We start from the raw sequence: 20,679 nt of genomic DNA, 5'->3' as shown, positions 1-20,679 counted from the left end.
CATGATGAAGGCTACTGGGTTTTGGTGTAAAATTAAGACGCAAGTATGACAGTCAAAGTGTCCAGAAGAACTGTGGCTGGTTCTGCAAGATGCTCAGTAAAACCTACAGCTCATTTCTTTATAAAGCGCCACTCATTGTACCTATGACGACTATTTTTTTTTAAACAAAGGGTTGTCTCACACCAAATATTGACTTTGTTTCATTTATTATGGCTTACTGATTACTGCTTATAGTATTTTTTTTTAATGTTGAAACATTTCATTTCATTATTTTTAAGCAATTTTTGATCTACAGCAGGGGTGTCAAACCTGATCCATAAAGGGCCTTGTGGCTGCAGGTTTTCATTCCAGCCATGCAGCAGCACACCTGACTTGGCTCATTCAGTCAACTGAACTGTCTTCACACAGTCAAATACTTGCAGCCACACCCACCCTTGATTAAAGGGTGGGTGTGTCAGTTGATTGAATAAGCCAAATCAGGGTGCTGCTGCATGGCTGGAATGAAAACCTGCAGCCACACGGCCCTTTATGGATCAGGTTTGACACCCCTGATCTACAGCATTCCTTTACATATGTCTAAGACTTACCTGGCAACTTGTCCAGGGTGTACCCCGCCTTTCGCCCGTAGTCAGCTGGGATAGGCTCCAGCTTGCCTGCGACCCTGTAGAACAGGATAAAATGGCTAGAGATAATGAGAGGAGCTGTCTAAGACTTTTGCACAGCACTGTATATTCATCCATCCACCCATTAACTGTAGCTGCTTATCCTGTCCTACAGGGTTGCAGGCAAGCTGGAGCCTATCCCAACTAACTATGGGAGAGAGGCGGGGTACACCCTGGACAAGTCGCCAGGTCATCACAGGGCTGACACATAGACACAGACAACCATTCACACTCACATTCACACCTACGGTCAATTTAGAGTCACCAGTTAACCTAACCTGCATGTCTTTGGACCGTGGGGGATCCGGAGCACCCGGAGGAAACCCACGCGGACACGGGGAGAGCATGCAAACTCCTCACAGAAAGGCTCTCGTCGGCTGCTGGGCTCGAACCCAGGACCTTCTTGCTGTGAGGTGACAGTGCTGTATATCTGTGTTAAATATTTATTCAAATCTAAATTGAATTCATTGTTAAATCATAAACATGGCCGATGACCTGAGTGTATGTGTGACAGGAGAGAGAGAAATAGCAATGCCTCAGAAGAGAAAAATATTTATGCATCAGGTTGCAATCTGTATCACACACATCAGAAACTTGATGATAGTCAGGAGTCTGCATTGGCCGGAAAACTAATCCCAAATGAAACCTCATCCTTCTGCTTTAATATTTTACAAGTGGTGAGAATTTAGCGTCTGGCTGAAACAAACAGCTTTTCCACTTCTTCTCTTGCATTTTTGCCTAATTGAGGACTATCTACGTTTTGCAAACAGGTAACTAAATTTTTCATTTTATTTTATTTCATATTACACAGAAATCATGCCTCCATACAGACAGCCTGTTGTTAATGTACTGATTGTTATCTATCTATCTATCTATCTATCTATCTATCTATCTATCTATCTATCTATCTATCTATCTATCTATCTATCTATCTATCTATCGTCAGTAATTATTTTTCTTTACTATTCACATTTTATTTCATATTACACAGAAATCATGCATCTATACAGACAGCCTGTTGTTGATGTACTGATTGTTGTTTATCTATCTATCTATCTATCTATCTATCTATCTATCTATCTATCTATCTATCTATCTATCTATCTATCTATCTATCTATCTATCTATGTCTCTCATCAGTAATTATTTTTCTTTACTATTCACTTCACGCTCTGTTCTCTTTCTCATTTGCTTTTTGGTTTTCTTCTGTCATTTTCACTATTACTATTATGAAACAATTTAACTGTGCACAAGAATTCTGCCACGCCTGTCTCAGTGTACAGTACATTGTGTAATCATCACTAATCACTATTCATCATCAATGCGCATAGCTTGTGATTAGTTTACACCTTGTGAATCAGCCATGACATCCATCATCCATCATAGGTACAGGATGATATTATTTCAAATGTAACACTTGTGTTTTCTGCGTTTCTGTCTGCAGACAAGTACACACACACACACACACACACACACACACACACGCAAGATGCATTTAAGCTCCAGGGCAGAGAACGTCACACTGTCTCTGAACTTCATGGGGAGGAAGTTACGAAATCACACAGTGGCCCCAGCTGCTAAGCAACGTAAGTTTTGCACAAATAAACGCTCCTCGATGTGTCATCAGACAAAGATTTTTAAATTAGAGGTCTTGAGTCAGAATTTCAGGTATTGGGTAACTATCAGGAATGCAAGTTTCTACAAGATACTTTGATGTGAGCTAAAAGATGTTTAAGTATTTTATTTTGATTAGGGTGTGTTTGTGTATGTGTCAGGTTCTCAACCAGCATGAGCAAATTTTTTTATTCTTCTTATTATTATATTTGGATTAAAATTCAAAGCAGGACAGGCAGGACAAAGTCAAAACCAGAAAGGCAGGAAACATGGCTTAGCTACAGTCTAGTAATATTACTTTGTGATGAAACAAACAAGAGCACCAGTTTTACGACTTGAGATGAATAATGAGGTTTATGTGTAAACAATGACTGAGGTATAGATGAGGAACAGGAAGGAAATCTCTAGAAAGGAAAGTTCGGTAACTGTGGGAATGGCTCTCCCATTTAAGTGCAGCTTACAAGAATGAAAAACATCAAAAAGGCTGTGATGTCATTTCAGGGGTCAGAGTAATTGAAGGGTAGAACAGCTGAATTACTGATGAGATGGATTCATAATCCAAGCTAATGTTGGGCTAGGGTGATAGAACCATGGCTTGAGATAATGTCAAAACCTGAAACAGAGAGTCAGAGTCAGTCAGGGAGCGAGTGAGGAACTGGGGCAGTATCAGGGCTGGATCTGAGATGGGGGCAGTAGCAGTGCCAGTTGTTGGGATAAGGGCAGGAGCAAGGTCTGTATCTAAGATGAAGACAGTAGCAGGGTGTGTAGCATGTAGCAGGGGTAGGAGCTTAGCCTGGCTCCAAGGGACTAGTCCCACAACACTGATAACTATAACTACGACTACGACTATCCCTCTCCTGACTTTAGTTCCAGTCTGGAGCAGTCACACCACAACTATAATCCCGACTATAATATCAGTTGGTCCTGACACTCAAGGAAATAAATGCATTTAACTTAGGAATAGTCATGGAATTTTTTTTCCCAAGTACTAGCACATTATTCTGGGTCATACTGTACAGCTTGGACTTCAAAACAACCCATGTACATACTCCAGTGGTTGATATAAAATGGATAGGTCACAGACTACGGAAATATAATAAAAAAGGATACAAAATATGGAGTGATTATGGATTTTAATATGGATGCATCATGGATGCTAATAATTTATGGATTGGTCATGGATGTTTCAGTATATTACAGACTGGTTACTGATTTCATATGGATGATGCATCATGGACAAAAAAATTAAGAAGTCTAAAACAATTAAATGTTTGGACTGCCGAAGTTCTCATCTCATCTCATCTCATCTCATCTCATCTCATCTCATCTCATCTCATCTCATTATCTGTAGCTGCTTTATCCTGTTCTACAGGGTCACAGGCAAGCTGGAGCCTATCCCAGCTGACTACGGGTGAGAGGCGGGGTACACCCTGGACAAGTCGCCAGGTCATCACAGGGCTACTGCCGAAGTTTATAATTAAAATATCTTACCTGCATTTATATGTTTACTTTATTAATTTACTATTTATATTTCATGGAAAATCACATATTTGTGAATAAAAGATCTGTGCTTTGTATTATTATTATGTTTTTTTTATTTTCTGTGAATCCGTATTCCATGACTTCATGATGGAACAAGGATGTACAGTACAAAGATGCCCGGGGAAAACAAGTCAAGTCAAGTCACGTTTATTTATAAAGCACTTTAAAAACAACAACAACAACAGCTGACCAAAGTGCTGGACAGGCAAAGTAGTACAACTTGATAGACAACAGAAAAGACAACAAAAAGTGAGCATAACAATATGTACATACATACAGATAAATAATTCATGCTGTATTGAACGCCAGGGCATAAAAATGGGTTTTTAGATGAGATTTAAAAACACCCAAGGAAGGAGCCAGGCATATGTGCAGTGGCAGCTCGTTCCAGAGCTTAGGTGCAATCACTGCAAAAGCCCGGTCCCCTCTGCTTTTTAGCCTAGAGCGAGGAACAACAAGACGGAGTTGGTCGGCTGACCTACATGCCCTAGATGTTGTCTGAACCTTTAGAAGATCTGATATATAAAGTGGAGCCAGACCATGTAAAGATTTGAAAACAAATAAAATAATTTTTAAATTTATTCTATAATGGACAGGGAGCTAGTGAAGGGCTGCAAGCACAGGTGTAATATGCTCCCACCTTCATGTTCTGGTTAGAAGGCAGGCTGCAGCATTCTGAACTAGTTGAAGACGGAATAAGGAGGAACAGCTAATGCCCACATATAGGGCATTGCAGTAGTCTAGGCGGGAAGAGACAAAGGCATGAATAGCCATCTCAAAGTTTTTGAGGGATAAGAAGGGCTTAACCTTGGATAAAAGCCTTAACTGGAAAAAACTAGATTTTACAACTCTATTTATTTGTTTCTCCAATTTAAAATTACAGTCTAAAGTTACACCAAGGTTTTTTACAGTGTCTTTGACATACAGTGGGGCAAAAAAGTATTTAGTCAGTCACCAATTGTGCAAGTTCTCCCACTTAAAAAGATGAGAGAGGTCTGTAATTTTCATCATAGGTACACTTCAACTATGAGAGACAGAATGGGGGGAAAGAATCCAGAAAATCACATTGTAGGATTTTTAATGAATTAATTTGCAAATTATGGTGGAAAATTAGTATTTGGTCAATGACAAAAGTTCATTTCAATACTTTGTTATATACCCTTTGTTGGCAATGACAGAGGTCAAACGTTTTCTGTAAGTCTTCACAAGGTTTTCACACACTGTTGCTGGTATTTTGGCCCATTCCTCCATGCAGATCATCTCTAGAGCAGTGATGCTTTGGGGCTGTCGCTGGGCAACACGGACTTTCAACTCCCTCCAAAGATTTTCTATGGGGTTGAGATCTGGAGACTGGCTAGGCCACTCCAGGACCTTGAAATGCTTCTTACGAAGCCACTCCTTCGTTGCCCGGGCGGTGTGTTTGGGATCATTGTCATGCTGAAAGACCCAGCCACGTTTCATCTTCAATGCCCTTGCTGATGGAAGGAGGTTTTCACTCAAAATCTCACTATACATGGCCCCATTCATTCTTTCCTTTACACGGATCAGTCGTCCTGGTCCCTTTGCAGAAAAACAGCCCCAAAGCATGATGTTTCCACCCCCATGCTTCACAGTAGGTATGGTGTTCTTTGGATGCAACTCAGCATTCTTTCTCCTCCAAACATGACAAGTTGAGTTTTTACCAAAAAGTTCTATTTTGGTTTCATCTGACCACATGACATTCTCCCAATCCTCTTCTGGATCATCCAAATGCTCTCTAGCAAACTTCAGACGGGCCTGGACATGTACTGGCTTAAGCAGGGGGACACGTCTGGCACTGCAGGATTTGAGTCCCTGGCGGCGTAGTGTGTTACTGATGGTAGCCTTTGTTACTTTGGTCCCAGCTCTCTGCAGGTCATTCACTAGGTCCCCCCGTGTGGTTCTGGGATTTTTGCTCACCGTTCTTGTGATCATTTTGACCCCACGGGGTGAGATCTTGTGTGGAGCCCCAGATCGAGGGAGATTATCAGTGGTCTTGTATGTCTTCCATTTTCTAATAATTGCTCCCACAGTTGATTTCTTCACACCAAGCTGCTTACCTATTGCAGATTCAGTCTTCCCAGCCTGGTGCAGGTCTACAATTTTGTTTCTGGTTTCGTTTTACAGCTCTTTGGTCTTGGCCATAGTGGAGTTTGGACTGTGACTGTTTGAGGTTGTGGACAGGTGTCTTTTATACTGATAACGAGTTCAAACAGGTGCCATTAATACAGGTAACGAGTGGAGGACAGAGAAGCCTCTTAAAGAAGTTGTTACAGGTCTGTGAGAGCCAGAAATCTTGCTTGTTTGTCGGTGACCAAATACTTATTTTACTGAGGAATTTACCAATTAATTCATTAAAAATCCTACAATGTGATTTCCTGGATTCTTTCCCCCCATTCTGTCTCTCATAGTTGAAGTGTACCTATGATGAAAATTACAGGCCTCACTCATCTTTTTAAGTGGGAGAACTTGCACAATTGGTGGCTGACTAAATACTTTTTTGCCCCACTGTATGGTTCAAGGGGGCCTAAGTCTCCATGTGTATCACAAGCAGCACTGGGCCGAAAGACTAAGACCTCAGTTTTATTTTCATTAAAGTTTTAAAAATTTAGAGCCATCCAGGCTTTGATGTCCTCTAGACAGTCTAATAAATGTTTAAAGGAGTAGGGGTCATTATGTTTTAATGGCATGTAAATCTGCATATCATCTGCATAGCAACGGAAGGAGATGTTGTATTTTCTAAGGATGGATCCCAAGGGAAGCATGTATAAGGAAAACAATATAGGCCCCAGAATGGACCCTTGAGGAACACCACAAGGGAGAGGTGCAGAGGGGGATACCGATCCATCCAGGCAGACAGAAAAACTTCTGTCTGCTAGGTAGGATCTAAACAGCACATGCTCAAACAACATCACATGTAAACAATGACCTGATTGGTCAGATGTTTTGTCGGATCGGGTCCAGGAGTGGAAAAATCTCATTGATATGGATAAACCCAGGCCTGGGCTATAGGTATCATTATCGGTCTGGTGTGACCACCAACTACATAAACTGCAGGGGACTGATTTATTTATAGTTATCATTATAGTTGTAGTTATAGTTATCAGTGTTGTGGGACTGGGCCCTAAAATAGGAGCAGTATCAGGACTTGAATCTCAGTGGGGTATTCACAGGGCTGAAATTAGAGATCGGAGTAGTAGCTGGGCCTGAATTTGAGACAGGTGTGGGAGTGGGATGTGAATCTCAAATAAGAGCAGTAACAGGGTCTGGATTTGAGAAAGGGGCATTAATACATCCTGAATCTGAGACGTGGACGGGGCAAGTCCTGGATCTGAATTAGAATCAGTAACAGAACTTGGATCCGAGGCAGGGGCAGAGACAGATGAAGTAGCTGGGACTGAACCTGAAGTCAGGCCAGTAGTAGCAGGGCCGCGTTAACCCTTGCTGAGGCCCTGGGCAGACACCCCCCCGAGGCCCCACCCCCGCCTGTTGTCAACTGCGCTCAGCAAATTCACCCCCTCAGACGTGCCTGTCTAACTAGACACAGAAACTTAAATAATGACAGTGGCACAATTAGAAATACTATTGAACGATAAAACTTTATATCCATCAACACCTATTTAATCGAGAAAAAGCAATGGTGAAATAGGCAATTGCATGGTGAAAAAATCCATCAGATATCACGGTTAACAAGTCTGGTTAACTAAAGTTTAGCCTCAAGAAGCCTTTGAATGAGTGAGTCAATGAACAACATGTCAAGAAAACCTAGGCCTACAACAGTTTCTTTAGTATTCAGAACAAGAACATTCATTTGGTATATAACCGTTCGTTTTCATTTTGGAATCCAGGCGACTTTTAACTTGTGAAAACAAAGAGCGATAACAAAGAAAAAAAAATATCTTGCTTCTCAGAAATAAATCTCAAAATGTTAGGCTATGTGAAACATTTCATCCTTTCACACACGTAATGTCCCAAACAGCAGTGGCACACAGCTTTGCACATTCAGTTTGACAGCCATGGGTCAACTTACAAGGGCATTTTCCTACTTTTCTGGAAAGCGAAGTCATTAATTAAATCATTGAACTCAAGCTGGCGTAGTGTGTGAAGACATGGTGGACAGTGATCATATTGACAATGACGGGTGATTTATGCGACGGGACAAGGTGGGCTTCTTTACGGGTGGCGAAATGCATCAAAAATGTTATCAATATGATCAAAACTTCTGAAAATATCGTTTCATATTTTCCGATCTCACTACCTCCGAGGCCCCCTAGTGGCCGAGGCCCTGGGCAGCTGCCCATGAAGCCCATTAGGATAACGCGTCCTTGAGTAGTAGTAGAGCCTGAATCTGAGTTAGTGGCAGTAGCAAGGTGGATATCAGATGGGGTAGGTGCATGACTTGTATCAGAGACAAGGGCTTTCAGAGGGCATGAATTTGAGATAGGAATAGTAGCAAGGCATTTGAGACAGGGCAGTAGCCATGTCTAAATCTGAGATATGGCAATAATAGGACCTGAATCTGAGACAGGACATGGGGCAGGAGAAGGCTTGGTTGTTGAGCAGGATCCAGATTTAATACGGGGCAGATACAGGGCCTGGATTTGATACAGGGGCAGGAGAAAGGTTAATGGTTGAGACAAAAGCTGAAGCAAAAGCTGGTTGTGGTCGAGGCAGGGACAGAAGCAGCATGGAAGACATGGATGTACACTTCTGGAGGCATGCCTGGATTTCTGAGACAAGATCAGTTTCAGAGATCTCCCACTTTGTAGCGGGATGGCTTTTTACCCTGGGATAGGATTATTGACAGACTGAAACTCCAGTGTTTGTTTTCATTGTACCATCTCTGTTGACAAAGTGTCAAGAAATAATCCAAGGGTGTGGTGCTAGAGTGATGAAAAGAGAAAGTCACACAGGAACATTTTGTGAGCATATAGTTAAAAAAAACCTGATTTATACATAAATTGTGTTCCATTCATTTGGACTTAAGAGGAGCAAGGTGAAAGGTAAAGTGTCAATGGCTTCATTTTACAAATATCAATTAATACAGTATACTTTAATCTTTTATGTCTATTCATAAACTTGAGAAGGATTCCTAACCATGGTATGTGTCTACTTCTATAATCTTTGTGAATACCTCTAATAATTAAAATGTGGATTAGATATACTGGGTATTTTAAAATAATTATAATTTCTGTAGCCTACAAAAGGACAAGCCTTTTGTTAAGCCTGCATTTTCCATGAAAATTTTATTTAACCTGCAAATAAAATTATGTTAAAGAAAGCATTATGGTGATTCAAAGAAATTTGGAAGAATGCATTGTGTTGCAGGAGCATGGGAGAGAACTAATCCATCCCAGTGTGCTGATGAGAATAGAGCAGGTCTGTCCAGAGTTGTGCGAGCTCAACCACTGATGTGTATGCAGAACGAGTTACCAGGAAGCATACAGGACCTGAGGGAGGAAGTGCAACGTCAGCCCTGCAATGTCCATAACACGCGCCTTGACCAGGAGAACAAAGCAGGTGAGCCAGCTGCACAATCAACATTTCTAGCATCAATTATCAAGTATATAATTTAACATCTAAATATACATACATATGAAACTGTATGTATGTACTGTATGTCTATGAAGGATTTCAGTAGTACAGGGAATTTGGAATATTGAGTAGTAGTAGTAGTTCAGAACTATGTTGGAAAAGTTATAATCATGCTCAAAAACTGCAAAGAAAGCGGCACATTTAGGAAACCACACAACATATTGTAATAGATTTTGTCCAAATGATGTACCATAATGGGCAGCATTAATAAATACCACAGTGAGCCTTACTGATAAGTATTTGTGCCATTGTTGAGGCCATTGAAATTACTTTAGCTAGCTAAGATTCACAAACAAAGCTAGCCGCAATATAGTGTTACTCTAGGTCTACGACTATAATAACTGACTAGGCCCACTGAGGTTAAATGACAGCATCCTATGTGGCTGTAATTTACAGAACAAAGGCTGTTGTCCCAGAAAATAACATTTTTAAAAGTAAAGCATATTATTAGATTGCAGTGGTTCTAGAGATTTCATACTGAATTTCATATACATAGAATGGGAACCAAGAACCATTGACCTGATTTGAGTTTCTATTATTGAACTACAACCACAATTTAAAAAAAATTGGGACGCTGAGTAAACTGTTAAAAAAAAACAGAATGTGATAATTTGCAAATCATGGAGGCCCTATATTTCACTGAAAATAGTACAAAGACAACATCAAATGTTGAAACTGAGAAATTTTGTTTTTTGAAAAATATGCTCATTTTGAATTTGATGTCAGCAACACGTTTCAGAAAAGTTGGGATGGGGCAAAAAGACTGAAAAAGTTGTGTAATGCTAAAAAAAAATTAGGTTCTAATTAGGTTAATTGGCAACAGGTCAGTAACATGATTGGGTATAAAAAGAGCATCCCAGAGAGGCTGAATCTCTCAGAAGTAAAGATGGGGTGGGGTTCACCCCTCTGTGAAAGACTGTGTGGGCAAACAGTGCAGCAATTTAAGAATAATGTTGCTCACTGTAAAATTGCAAAGAATTTGAGGCAGAGCAATATGCTGCCATCCAGAGAAAATCTTTTTCAGGGAAGGCCTTCCTTCTTTCAACAAGACAATGCCAAACTGCTTTCTGCACATATTAAAACTACATGGCTCTGTAGTAAAAGAGCCTGGGTGCTAAACTGGCTTGCCTGCAGTCCAGACCTGTCTCCCATTTAAAACATTTGGTGCATTATGAAGCGCAAAATACGACAAAGGAAACCCCAAACTGTTGAGCAACTGAAACTGTACATCAGGCAAGAATGGGACAACATTTCTCTTTCAAAACTATGGTAATTTGTCTCCTCAGTTCCCAAATGTTTACAGTGTGTTGTTAAAAGTAGAGGTGATGCAACACAGTGGTAAACATGCCCCTGTCCCAACTTTTTTGAAATGTGTTGCTGACGTCAAATTTAAAATGAGCGTATATTTTTCAGAAAACAATAAAAGTTCCCAATTTCAACATTTGATATGTTGTCTTTGTAATATTTGCAATGAAATATAGGGTTTCCATGATTTACAAATTATCACATTCTGTTTTTATTTACAGTTTACACAGCATCCCAACTTTTTTTGGAATTGGGCTGTACTAATTAGTATAGTATAGTATTTTATCAAATCTGAATCTTTAAAGTGAATTGTCAACTTTCACAATAAAAAAAACTAACAGAGTTTCTTTTTTAGGGATTGTGGCTTTTGACTTCTCTTTCTTTTTGTCTTGTATGTCAAACACTCTGGGATGAAAGTAGCGATGTGACTTGCCTTGCATCTGAAAAAAGCAAAAGAGAAAAAGAGAGGGAGGATGGGAAAGTGAAAGAGTGCTACTGGACCAAACCAAGCTACCTTTGTATTCTGAGTTTCCGATAAATTTCAGATAATTTCTGCTAAATTAGTAAATACACATAAAAACCACAGAGCAAGATATCGTGTGATATGGAATGTACTGCCCCAAATACATTGTGTCTCATGCAAAACAAATATTGAAAATTATTGTTTTAAATTACATTTAAATAGGAACTCTTGTGTTGATAAATTCTTGTAAATTTGCATAATCAGCTTGTACAGTTTAAATTGTTTAACTTGCACTAATTCATTGGTGTAACAAGAACCTCTCAACTATTGATGTAGTTAAATGGAGCTCCAGATAAATGATTTGATTAAAATAAAGTGCAAACATGTATAAAGAATTTTTTTTCATTCATCTTTAACTTTCCAAACTATCCTAAATAGATTAACAAGTAAATCATGAGATAAAACTGTCATGTTATTTGCAGACATATTGGGTCTCGGTTATTAAGCTGGATGCAAATAAAATTATTCAGAAATCATTCACAGAGGCATTTACACAAGAAATGTGGTATTTATGAAAATCTGGTTTGGAAAAACACAGGTAAACTCAGAGATTGTGTACAACCCCAAATCAGAAAAAATTAGGACAGTGCTGAAAATGCAAAAAAAAAAAAGAAAGAAAGAAATGATTTGTAAATTGACTTTGACTTGTATTTCATTGCAGGCAGAATGAACCCAAGATATTTCATGTTTTGTCTGGTCAACTTAATTTCATTTGTTTATAATACATAGGGTCAAATTACTCAATTCTGATTGGTCAGTTTTCTTGCATTTAGCAATCAGCTTTTGTAAAGAAGTTCCAATAAAATTTTGTAAACCACTTTCAAAATTCTCATGTCATGTTGCCGTGTCATGATGAAAGACACTTTAGAAACTGATTCAAATGTGCAAGATAGTCTTGCACCCTGATTGGTTCAGAAAACGTGAATGACAAATGTTGTGAACTTGAATGGCTTCCGAAGTATGAATTTGGCCCTATATATTATAAATGGGGGCGGCACGGTGGTGTAGTGGTTAGCGCTATCGCCTCACAGCAAGAAGGTCCGGGTTCGAGCCCCGTGGCCGGCGAGGGCCTTTCTGTGTGGAGTTTGCATGTTCTCCCCGTGTCCGCGTGGGTTTCCTCTGGGTGCTCTGGTTTCCCCCACAGTCCAAAGACATGCAGGTTAGGTTAACTGGTGACTCTAAATTGACCGTAGGAGTGTGAATGGTTGTCTGTGTCTATGTGTCAGCCCTGTGATGACCTGGCGACTTGTCCAGGGTGTACCCCGCCTTTCGCCCGTAGTCAGCTGGGATAGGCTCCAGCTTGCCTGTGACCCTGTAGATCAGGATAAAGCGGCTACAGATAATGAGATGAGATGAGATGAGATGAGATGAGATATTATAAACAAGCAATCATATGGTTCCTTGTAAAATTAAAGATCAATTTCACTTGTGATTTCAAAGTTTCAAAGGGCAATTTTCAAAACTTCGAAATCACTCATGAAATTAATCCTTAATTTTACTCAGCCCCATACTAATTTTACTAATATCCATCCATTCCTGCATTTCAGGCCTGCAACACAGTCCAAAAAAGTTAGGATGTGGGCAATTTAGGGCTAGTAATGAGGTAAAACAATTAAGTAATGATGTGATTTGAAACAGGTGATGTCAACAAGTGATTATAATCATGATTAAGTACAAAATCAGTATCCAGGAAAGGCCTCATCTTTGAGGAGCAAAGATGGGCCGAGGATCTCCAGTTTGTGAACAAATGTGTGAGAAAATAATTGAAATGTTTAAAAATAATGTTCCTCAAAGAAAGATAGGAAGGGATTTGGATATTTCACCCTCTATGGCGCATAATATCATGAAATGATTCAAGGAATCTGGAGGAATTTCGGTGTGTATAAGGTAAGGGCACAAGCCTAATCTGAACACCCATGATCTCTGATCCTTCAGACGGCACTGCATCAAGAACCATTATTCACCTATAGCTGATAGAACCACATGGGCTCAGGATTACTTTGGCAAACCTTTGTCAAGCTACAGTACAGAGTTACATCCACAAATGCTAGTTAAAACTTTACTGTACAAAAAGGAAGCCTTATTTTAACTGTGTCCAGAAGCGCTGTCGACTGCTTAGAGGCATCTGGGATGGACCATCACACAGTGGAAACATGTATTGTGGTCAAATGAATCATTTCCAGGTCTTTTTGTAAGAAATGCATGTTGTGTGCTCCAGTGCAAAGCCAAAATGGACCATCCAGACTGTTACCAGCAACAAGTCCAAAAGCTAGGGTGTGTCATGGTATGGGGTTGTGTCAGTGCCATTGGCAAAGGTAACTTACACTTCTGTGATGGAGTATTAATGCAGAAAAGTACACTGAGATTTTGGAGCAACATATGCTGCCTTCAAGACATCTTTTCCAGGGAAATTTCAAAAATATAATGCAAAACCACATTCTGCACACATTACAAAGGCATGGCTGTGGAAGAAGAGGGTGTGTCCCCTCTGTTCCCAATAGAGAATGCGTGGATAATTTTGAAGCAAAAAAATACGACAATGACGACCCTGCACTGTTGCACACCTTAAGACCTGTTTGCAGGAAGAATGAGACAAAATAACACCTGAAACGCTTCACCAATTGGTGTCTTCAATCCATAAACATATTTTAAGTGTTGTGAGAAGGAATGGCAACATTATAAAGTGGTAAAGTTTTTACTGTCCCAACTTTTTTTGAAATGTGTCACAAGAATCAAAATTGAAATAAGTGTTTACTATGAAAAAAAAAAACAATCATGAAGTAAAACATCAAATAATGTGCTGTTGTATTGCTTTCAGTTTTAATTTCAATTTCAATATACCATCCCAACTTTTTCTGATTTGGGGTCATATATTTATGTATAAAAAGACTCACCAATGTGATCATATCGTGATCAAATCATATTATTGGTAATGAATTACCATAATTGTATATTGAGATTACATTGTCAAGTTTAAATAGTTTATTTACTTCACTTGTCTGCATGAATTTAATGAAAATGTTATGAAAATTGAAAGAAAGTTATCCATAACAAATACATAAATTAAAACAAATAATACTAGCTATTCAAATAGGACAAATAAAATGATGCCTGTGGAAGGAGGAAGTGTGTCTACAATCGTCGATGCACTACAATGTCTGAGCTAGGTAATTGGAATATTTAGCCCACAGCACACTTAAGAAGCACTCTTGCATTATGATTTTCTTGTTTTCAGCCTCAGTAATCTTTGCCTTTTGTAATTTTTTGGGTGTCACTTGATGTGTATTTGCTGTGCCTTGACTGTGCTTGAAGTTACCAAAGTGGTAAATCTGGTAGGAAGTATTTGTTTTTGGCCTCTGAAAACATTTACACATTTTACTTAAAGATGAAGAAAAGTTGGGCTCAAAGATTTAATAACTTCTAAATCTCCAAAATCCACTTTGATAAAACCCACAGTTTCGTGTGAAGATGCATCAAGCCCCTCCATATATCACTGCTAAACTGTGAAACTCGCAGTTGAGTTGCAGTGTGTTTTATTGTGAGATGCAAAACACAAACTGTAATTTTGTTGTTAAGGAGTACAAAGCGCACAAATAAATGAGTTCGGGCAGCTGAGTGACTTGACACAGGTAAGGGTTTATTTGAAACCAATCAAGTACTTAACTACTGAGTAAGACCTGAGACACTACAGACGTCAGGTGTCACTTCTACACAACTGATTTGATACTTTAATGACAATATGCCAAAAAAATAATAATAATTGTATAGTTACAACAGCCAATGACACCTTAGTGCAAGTACAGATACAGCCCCGATTCCAAAAAAGTTGGGACAAAGTACAAATTGTAAATAAAAACGGAATGCAATAATTTACAAATCTCAAAAACTGATATTGTATTCACAATAGAACATAGACAACATATCAAATGTTGAAAGTGAGACATTTTGAAAGTTCGTGCCAAATATTGGCTCATTTGAAATTTCATGACAGCAACACATCTCAAAAAAGTTGGGACAGGGGCAATAAGAGGCTGGAAAAGTTAAAGGTACAAAAAAGGAACAGCTGGAGGACCAAATTGCAACTCATTAGGTCAATTGGCAATAGGTCATTAACATGACTGGGTATAAAAAGAGCATCTTGGAGTGGCAGCGGCTCTCAGAAGTAAAGATGGGAAGAGGATCACCAATCCCCCTAATTCTGCGCCCACAAATAGTGGAGCAATATCAGAAAGGAGTTTGACAGTGTAAAATTGCAAAGACTTTGAACATATCATCATCTACAGTGCATAATATTATCAAAAGATTCAGAGAATCTGGAAGAATCTCTGTGCGTAAGGGTCAAGGCCGGAAAACCATACTGGGTGCCCGTGATCTTCGGGCCCTTAGACGGCACTGCATCACATACAGGCATGCTTCTGTATTGGAAATCACAAAATGGGCTCAGGAATATTTCCAGAGAACATTATCTGTGAACACAATTCACCGTGCCATCCGCCGTTGCCAGCTAAAACTCTAAAGTTCAAAGAAGAAGCCGTATCTAAACATGATCCAGAAGCGCAGACGTCTTCTCTGGGCCAAGGCTCATTTAAAATGGACTGTGGCAAAGTGGAAAACTGCTCTGTGGTCAGACGAATCCAAATTTGAAGTTCTTTATGGAAATCAGGGACGCCGTGTCATTCGGACTAAAGAGGAGAAGGACGACCCAAGTTGTTATCAGCGCTCAGTTCAGAAGCCTGCATCTCTGATGGTATGGGGTTGCATTAGTGCGTGTGGCATGGGCAGCTTACACATCTGGAAAGACACCATCAATGCTGAAAGGTATATTCAGGTTCTAGAGCAACATATGCTCCCATCCAGACGACGTCTCTTTCAGGGAAGACCTTGCATTTTCCAACATGACAATGCCAAACCACATACTGCATCAATTACAGCATCATGGCTGCGTAGATAAAGGGTCCAGGTACTGAACTGGCCAGCCTGCAGTCCAGATCTTTCACCCATAGAAAACATTTGGCACATCATAAAACGGAAGATACGACAAAAAAGATCTAAGACAGTTGACCAACTAGATTCCTACATTAGACAAGAATGGGTTCACGTTCCTATCCCTAAACTTGAGCAACTTGTCTCAGTCCCCAGACATTTACAGACTGTTGTAAAGAGAAAAGGGGATGTCTCACAGTGGTAAACATGGCCTTGTCCCAACTTTTTTGAGATGTGTTGTTGTCATGAAATTTAAAATCACCTAATTTTTCTCTTTAAATGATACATTTTCTCAGTTTATACATTTGATATGTCATCTATGTTCTATTCTGAATAAAATATGGAATTTTGAAACTTCCACATCATTGCATTCCGTTTTTATTTACAATTTGTACTTTGTCCCAACTTTTTTGGAATCGGGGTTGTATAATAAGTATAAAATAAGTGCTAGATTATTTAAATCTATTTAAATATGTAGGTGCAATAGGCTTATCAAATCAGTCTCATATAAAAAGGGATCAGTCTCATAAATTCATTAATCATTAATTCAAGTGTAATAGTTTATAGCTAAACTATTAAAATCAATGGAATAACTTAGTGGTGATGTTGCTATAGTTTTAGTGAGTATTGTAGCTCTAATGTAATACGTTTACTTTAGATCTATAACATTCATATAACAACCAAATGGGCGAAGGCAATTAGAATACTTGTTTGGCAGAGGTTGGCACTCAGTGAATGTTGTAGCAATAGACAGGACACAGTTTATTCCAAAGATACCATTTATTGAAATAGCTGACATGAATTAGCAAACTAATACTGGTCAGATATAGCAACAATAGCAGCCAAGGAATAATTCAATATAAATGGTGATACAATGTATATAGGTAATAATCAGTAGTGTACAGTTAGGTCCATAAATATTTGGACAGAGGCAACATTTTTCTAATTTTGGTTCTATACATTACCACAATGAATTGTGAACAAAACAATTCAGATGCAGTTGAAGTTCAGACTTTCAGCTTTAATTCAGTGGGTTGAACAAAATGATTGCATAAAAATGTGAGGAACTAAAGCATTTTTTTTAAACACAAGCCCTTCATTTCAGGGGCTCAAAAGTAATTGGACAAATTAAATAATTGTAAATAAAATGTTCATTTCTAATACTTGGTTGAAAACCCTTTGTTGGCAATGACTGCCTGAAGTCTTGAACTCATGGACATCACCAGATGCTGTTTTTCCTCCTTTTTAATGCTCTGCCAGGCCTTTACTACAGTGGTTTTCAGTTGCTGTTTGTTTGTGGGCCTTTCTGTCTGAAATTTAGTCTTTAACAAGTGAAATGCATGCTCAATTGGGTTGAGATCAGGTGACTGACTTGGCCATTCAAGAATATTCCACTTCTTTGCTTTAATAAACTCCTGGGTTGCTTTGGCTTTATGTTTTGGGTCATTGTCCATCTGTATTATGAAACGCCGACCAGTTTGGCTAGATTTGAGCACACAGTGTGTCTCTGAATACCTCAGAATTCATCCGGCTGCTTCTGTCCTGTGTCACATCATCAATAAACACTAGTGACCCAGTGCCACTGGCAGCCATGCATGCCCTAGCCATCACACTGCCTCCACCGTGTTTTACAGATGATGTGGTATGCTTTGGATCATGAGCTGTACCACGCCTTCGCCATACTTTTTTCTTTCCATCATTCTGGTCAAGGTTGATCTTGGTTTCATCTGTCCAAAGAATGTTCTTCCAGAACTGTGCTGGCTTTTTTAGATGTTTTTTAACAAAGTCCAATCTAGCCTTTTTATTCTTGAGGCTTATGAGTGGGTTGCACCGTGCAGTGAACCCTCTGTATTTACTTTCATGCAGTCTTCTCTTTATGGTAGATTTGGATATTGATACGTCTACCTCCTGGAGAGTGTTGTTCACTTGGTTGGCTGTTGTGAAGGGGTTTCTCTTCACCATGGAAATTATTCTGTGATCATCCACTACTGTTGTCTTCTGTGAGTGTCCAGGTCTTTTTGCATTGATGAGTTCACCAGTGCTTTCTTTCTTTCTCAGGATGTACCAAACTGTAGATTTTGCCACTCCTAATATTGTAGCAATTTCTCGGATGGTTTTTTTCTGTTTTCGCAGCTTAAGGATGGTTTGTTTCACCTGCATGGAGAGCTCCTTTGACCGCATGTTTTCTTCACAGCAAAATCTTCCAAATGCAAGCACCACACCTCAAATCAACTCCAGGCCTTTTATCTGCTTAATTGAGAATGACATAATGAAGGAATTTCCCACACCTGCCCATGAAATAGCCTTTGAGTCAACTGTCCAATTACTTTTGGTCCCTTTAAAAACAGGGTGGCACATGTTAAGGAGCTGAAACTCCTAAACCCTTCATCCAATTTTAATGTGGATACCCTCAAATGAAAGCTGAATGTCTGGACTTTATGTCCATGTCCATTATATAACTATAACTTGAATATGTTTCAGTAAACAGGTAAAAAAAACTAAATTTGTGTCAGTGTCCAAATATATATGGACCTAACTGTATATGATGATAACTAAGGCACTAATGGTGATCAGAAGTAATAAGCTATATGCAAGTTTACAGTGTAGGGGCAAGTGGATGTTAAAATGTGAGAGGGAAATCACGTGTGTGTGTGTGTGTGTGTGTGTGTGTGTGTGTGAATGTAATGTGCGAGCCTTGTGCTAGGCCTCGCCTAAAAGGGGATGGGCAACAAGGAGAGCGCATGAGGGAGGGAGAGACAAAGGATCTGTAGTTTAAAAACTAGTCCAGCTAGGCCTTAAACCCAACTTCTACTCAACCCTTAGCTACTCCTGAAATCCCAGTGTTGAGGGGTGTCGTGCAATGGAGGGAGTTAAAAAGAGAGAGAGAGAGAGAGAGAGAGAGAGAGAAACACATGCACGATCTCACTAAATACAGATAGTAAACAAAGCAAATCAAACAACACGCGGTTGAAGACCGACTTTCATGTGAATCAAAATGCATACATTTAAACCATGAATGAATTCAAATAAACAGCACTCTTCACATTAACTAGCCACAACTAAGACTAACAATTGCCCAGATGCCAGCCTTACTTGAGATCGCTCTTGCTTGGCGACCGCAGGTGCGTCGTCTGTTATCTGAAGACAGCGTGGAGTGCAGGTCCAGGGAGAAAACAGTTCTGTTCCTTTTACTTTCACAGCTTGTCAGCTGAAGATCTTCGGTGTCCCGTCGGTCGCCCGATGATCTGGAAGGAATCTTTTTTGTAGTTCGTCGACGTTGCAAAAGGGAAAAGGGATCCGGTCGCCTTTTCTCTTTAAAATACTGCGTGAGCTGCAGTAACTAACCGGTTCAGTTATTATTACAACTATGCGAAGATCAAATATATTGAACTTTGGCTAAAGGTCTGGTGTCAATAGCTCGTTCTTTGTTCTCTGTTTTTTGTTCTTTAGCACAGATGCACGATGTCTCTTTCATGCGTGGAACCCCCCTCCAGAGGGAAGGAATTTCGATTCTGCCGCGGGTTTAATGCACAGTTGTGATGTCACTGTATTTGGTATCCAGTATCATCTCTGTATCCAATAGAGAGCGTGCACGTGACGTCACGAGGTCATGTGATATTTGTTTATCCACCATTTTGGATGGCAAGGTCGCACATAGAACTTAGACGAACCCGTTCTAATTATCAAGTGTGTGGGAGTAGATCTTTCGAGAATGGTTATATCTTGTTCAGCATTTGGTTGTACCAATAGACAGGGCCAAAAGGAGGGCCTGTCATTTTATAGATTCCCCGCAGACGAGGAGAGACGCGCAAAATGGGTGTCCGCTGTGCGAAGAGAAAACTGGTACCCCAGTTCTACCAGCCGAATTTGTAGTGAACACTTCATATCAGGTAGGTGTAATCTTCTAATTCAACACTCCTAGTACATCTGTTAAGTTGATTTTTGGATTGAATGATAACTGCATACTTAGAAACTAGACAGTCTCTAACGTTTAAAATGGCTATGCCTAGCCCTACTACCCTGGCCTAGTCTATGACAATGTTTTATCTTTTTGGCTCATATATGCCTTTGAAAGGCCAATCCATAGTAGGGATGGCGAAAACTAAAAAACATCTTGACCGACCACCGAGCCTCATTAGCTGGTTAAAGTCAGTTAACCTATGAGTTTAAACAGGGATGCAAATGGCGGATGCGCCTTTTTCACGGCTGAATCGCGCAGATCCGATTTTTTTTTAGGGGGGGGGCGTTGGAGTGTCTGAATAATTTTATCAAAGTAAATTATGTATTAAAATTACTAAATGAGCAAATGCTGTTACAGTCCATGAAACATAGGAAGTATTAGTATGAGAAGAAGGCAGTTGGTTAGAAAGCTGCGCACATTTGCGCAGCTTCCGCGCAAGCGTGCGCGGCTGTTTTTCAGACAAAAACATACATATT

At 39.6% G+C, this 20,679-nt stretch overlaps 1 protein-coding gene across 1 annotated transcript in view; it reads left to right on the top strand.

Annotated features, from left to right (window-relative positions):
• Positions 1 to 1,298: 1,298 nt before the first annotated feature.
• si:dkey-96l17.6 (uncharacterized) overlaps positions 1,299 to 20,679 on the top strand; it is an 80,446-nt gene continuing 61,065 nt past the window's right edge. Inside the window, exons 1-3 of the mRNA XM_060907609.1 lie at positions 1,299 to 1,432; positions 2,107 to 2,248; positions 9,165 to 9,356. Coding sequence (XP_060763592.1) covers positions 2,152 to 2,248; positions 9,165 to 9,356 — 289 coding nt within the window. The 5' untranslated portion in view covers positions 1,299 to 1,432; positions 2,107 to 2,151. The remainder of the gene's footprint in view (positions 1,433 to 2,106; positions 2,249 to 9,164; positions 9,357 to 20,679) is intronic.

Source organism: Neoarius graeffei, chromosome 24 (assembly GCF_027579695.1).
Source record: "Neoarius graeffei isolate fNeoGra1 chromosome 24, fNeoGra1.pri, whole genome shotgun sequence".
Lineage (NCBI taxonomy): Eukaryota > Metazoa > Chordata > Actinopteri > Siluriformes > Ariidae > Neoarius > Neoarius graeffei.
This window is presented reverse-complemented; position numbering and strand designations above follow the sequence as displayed.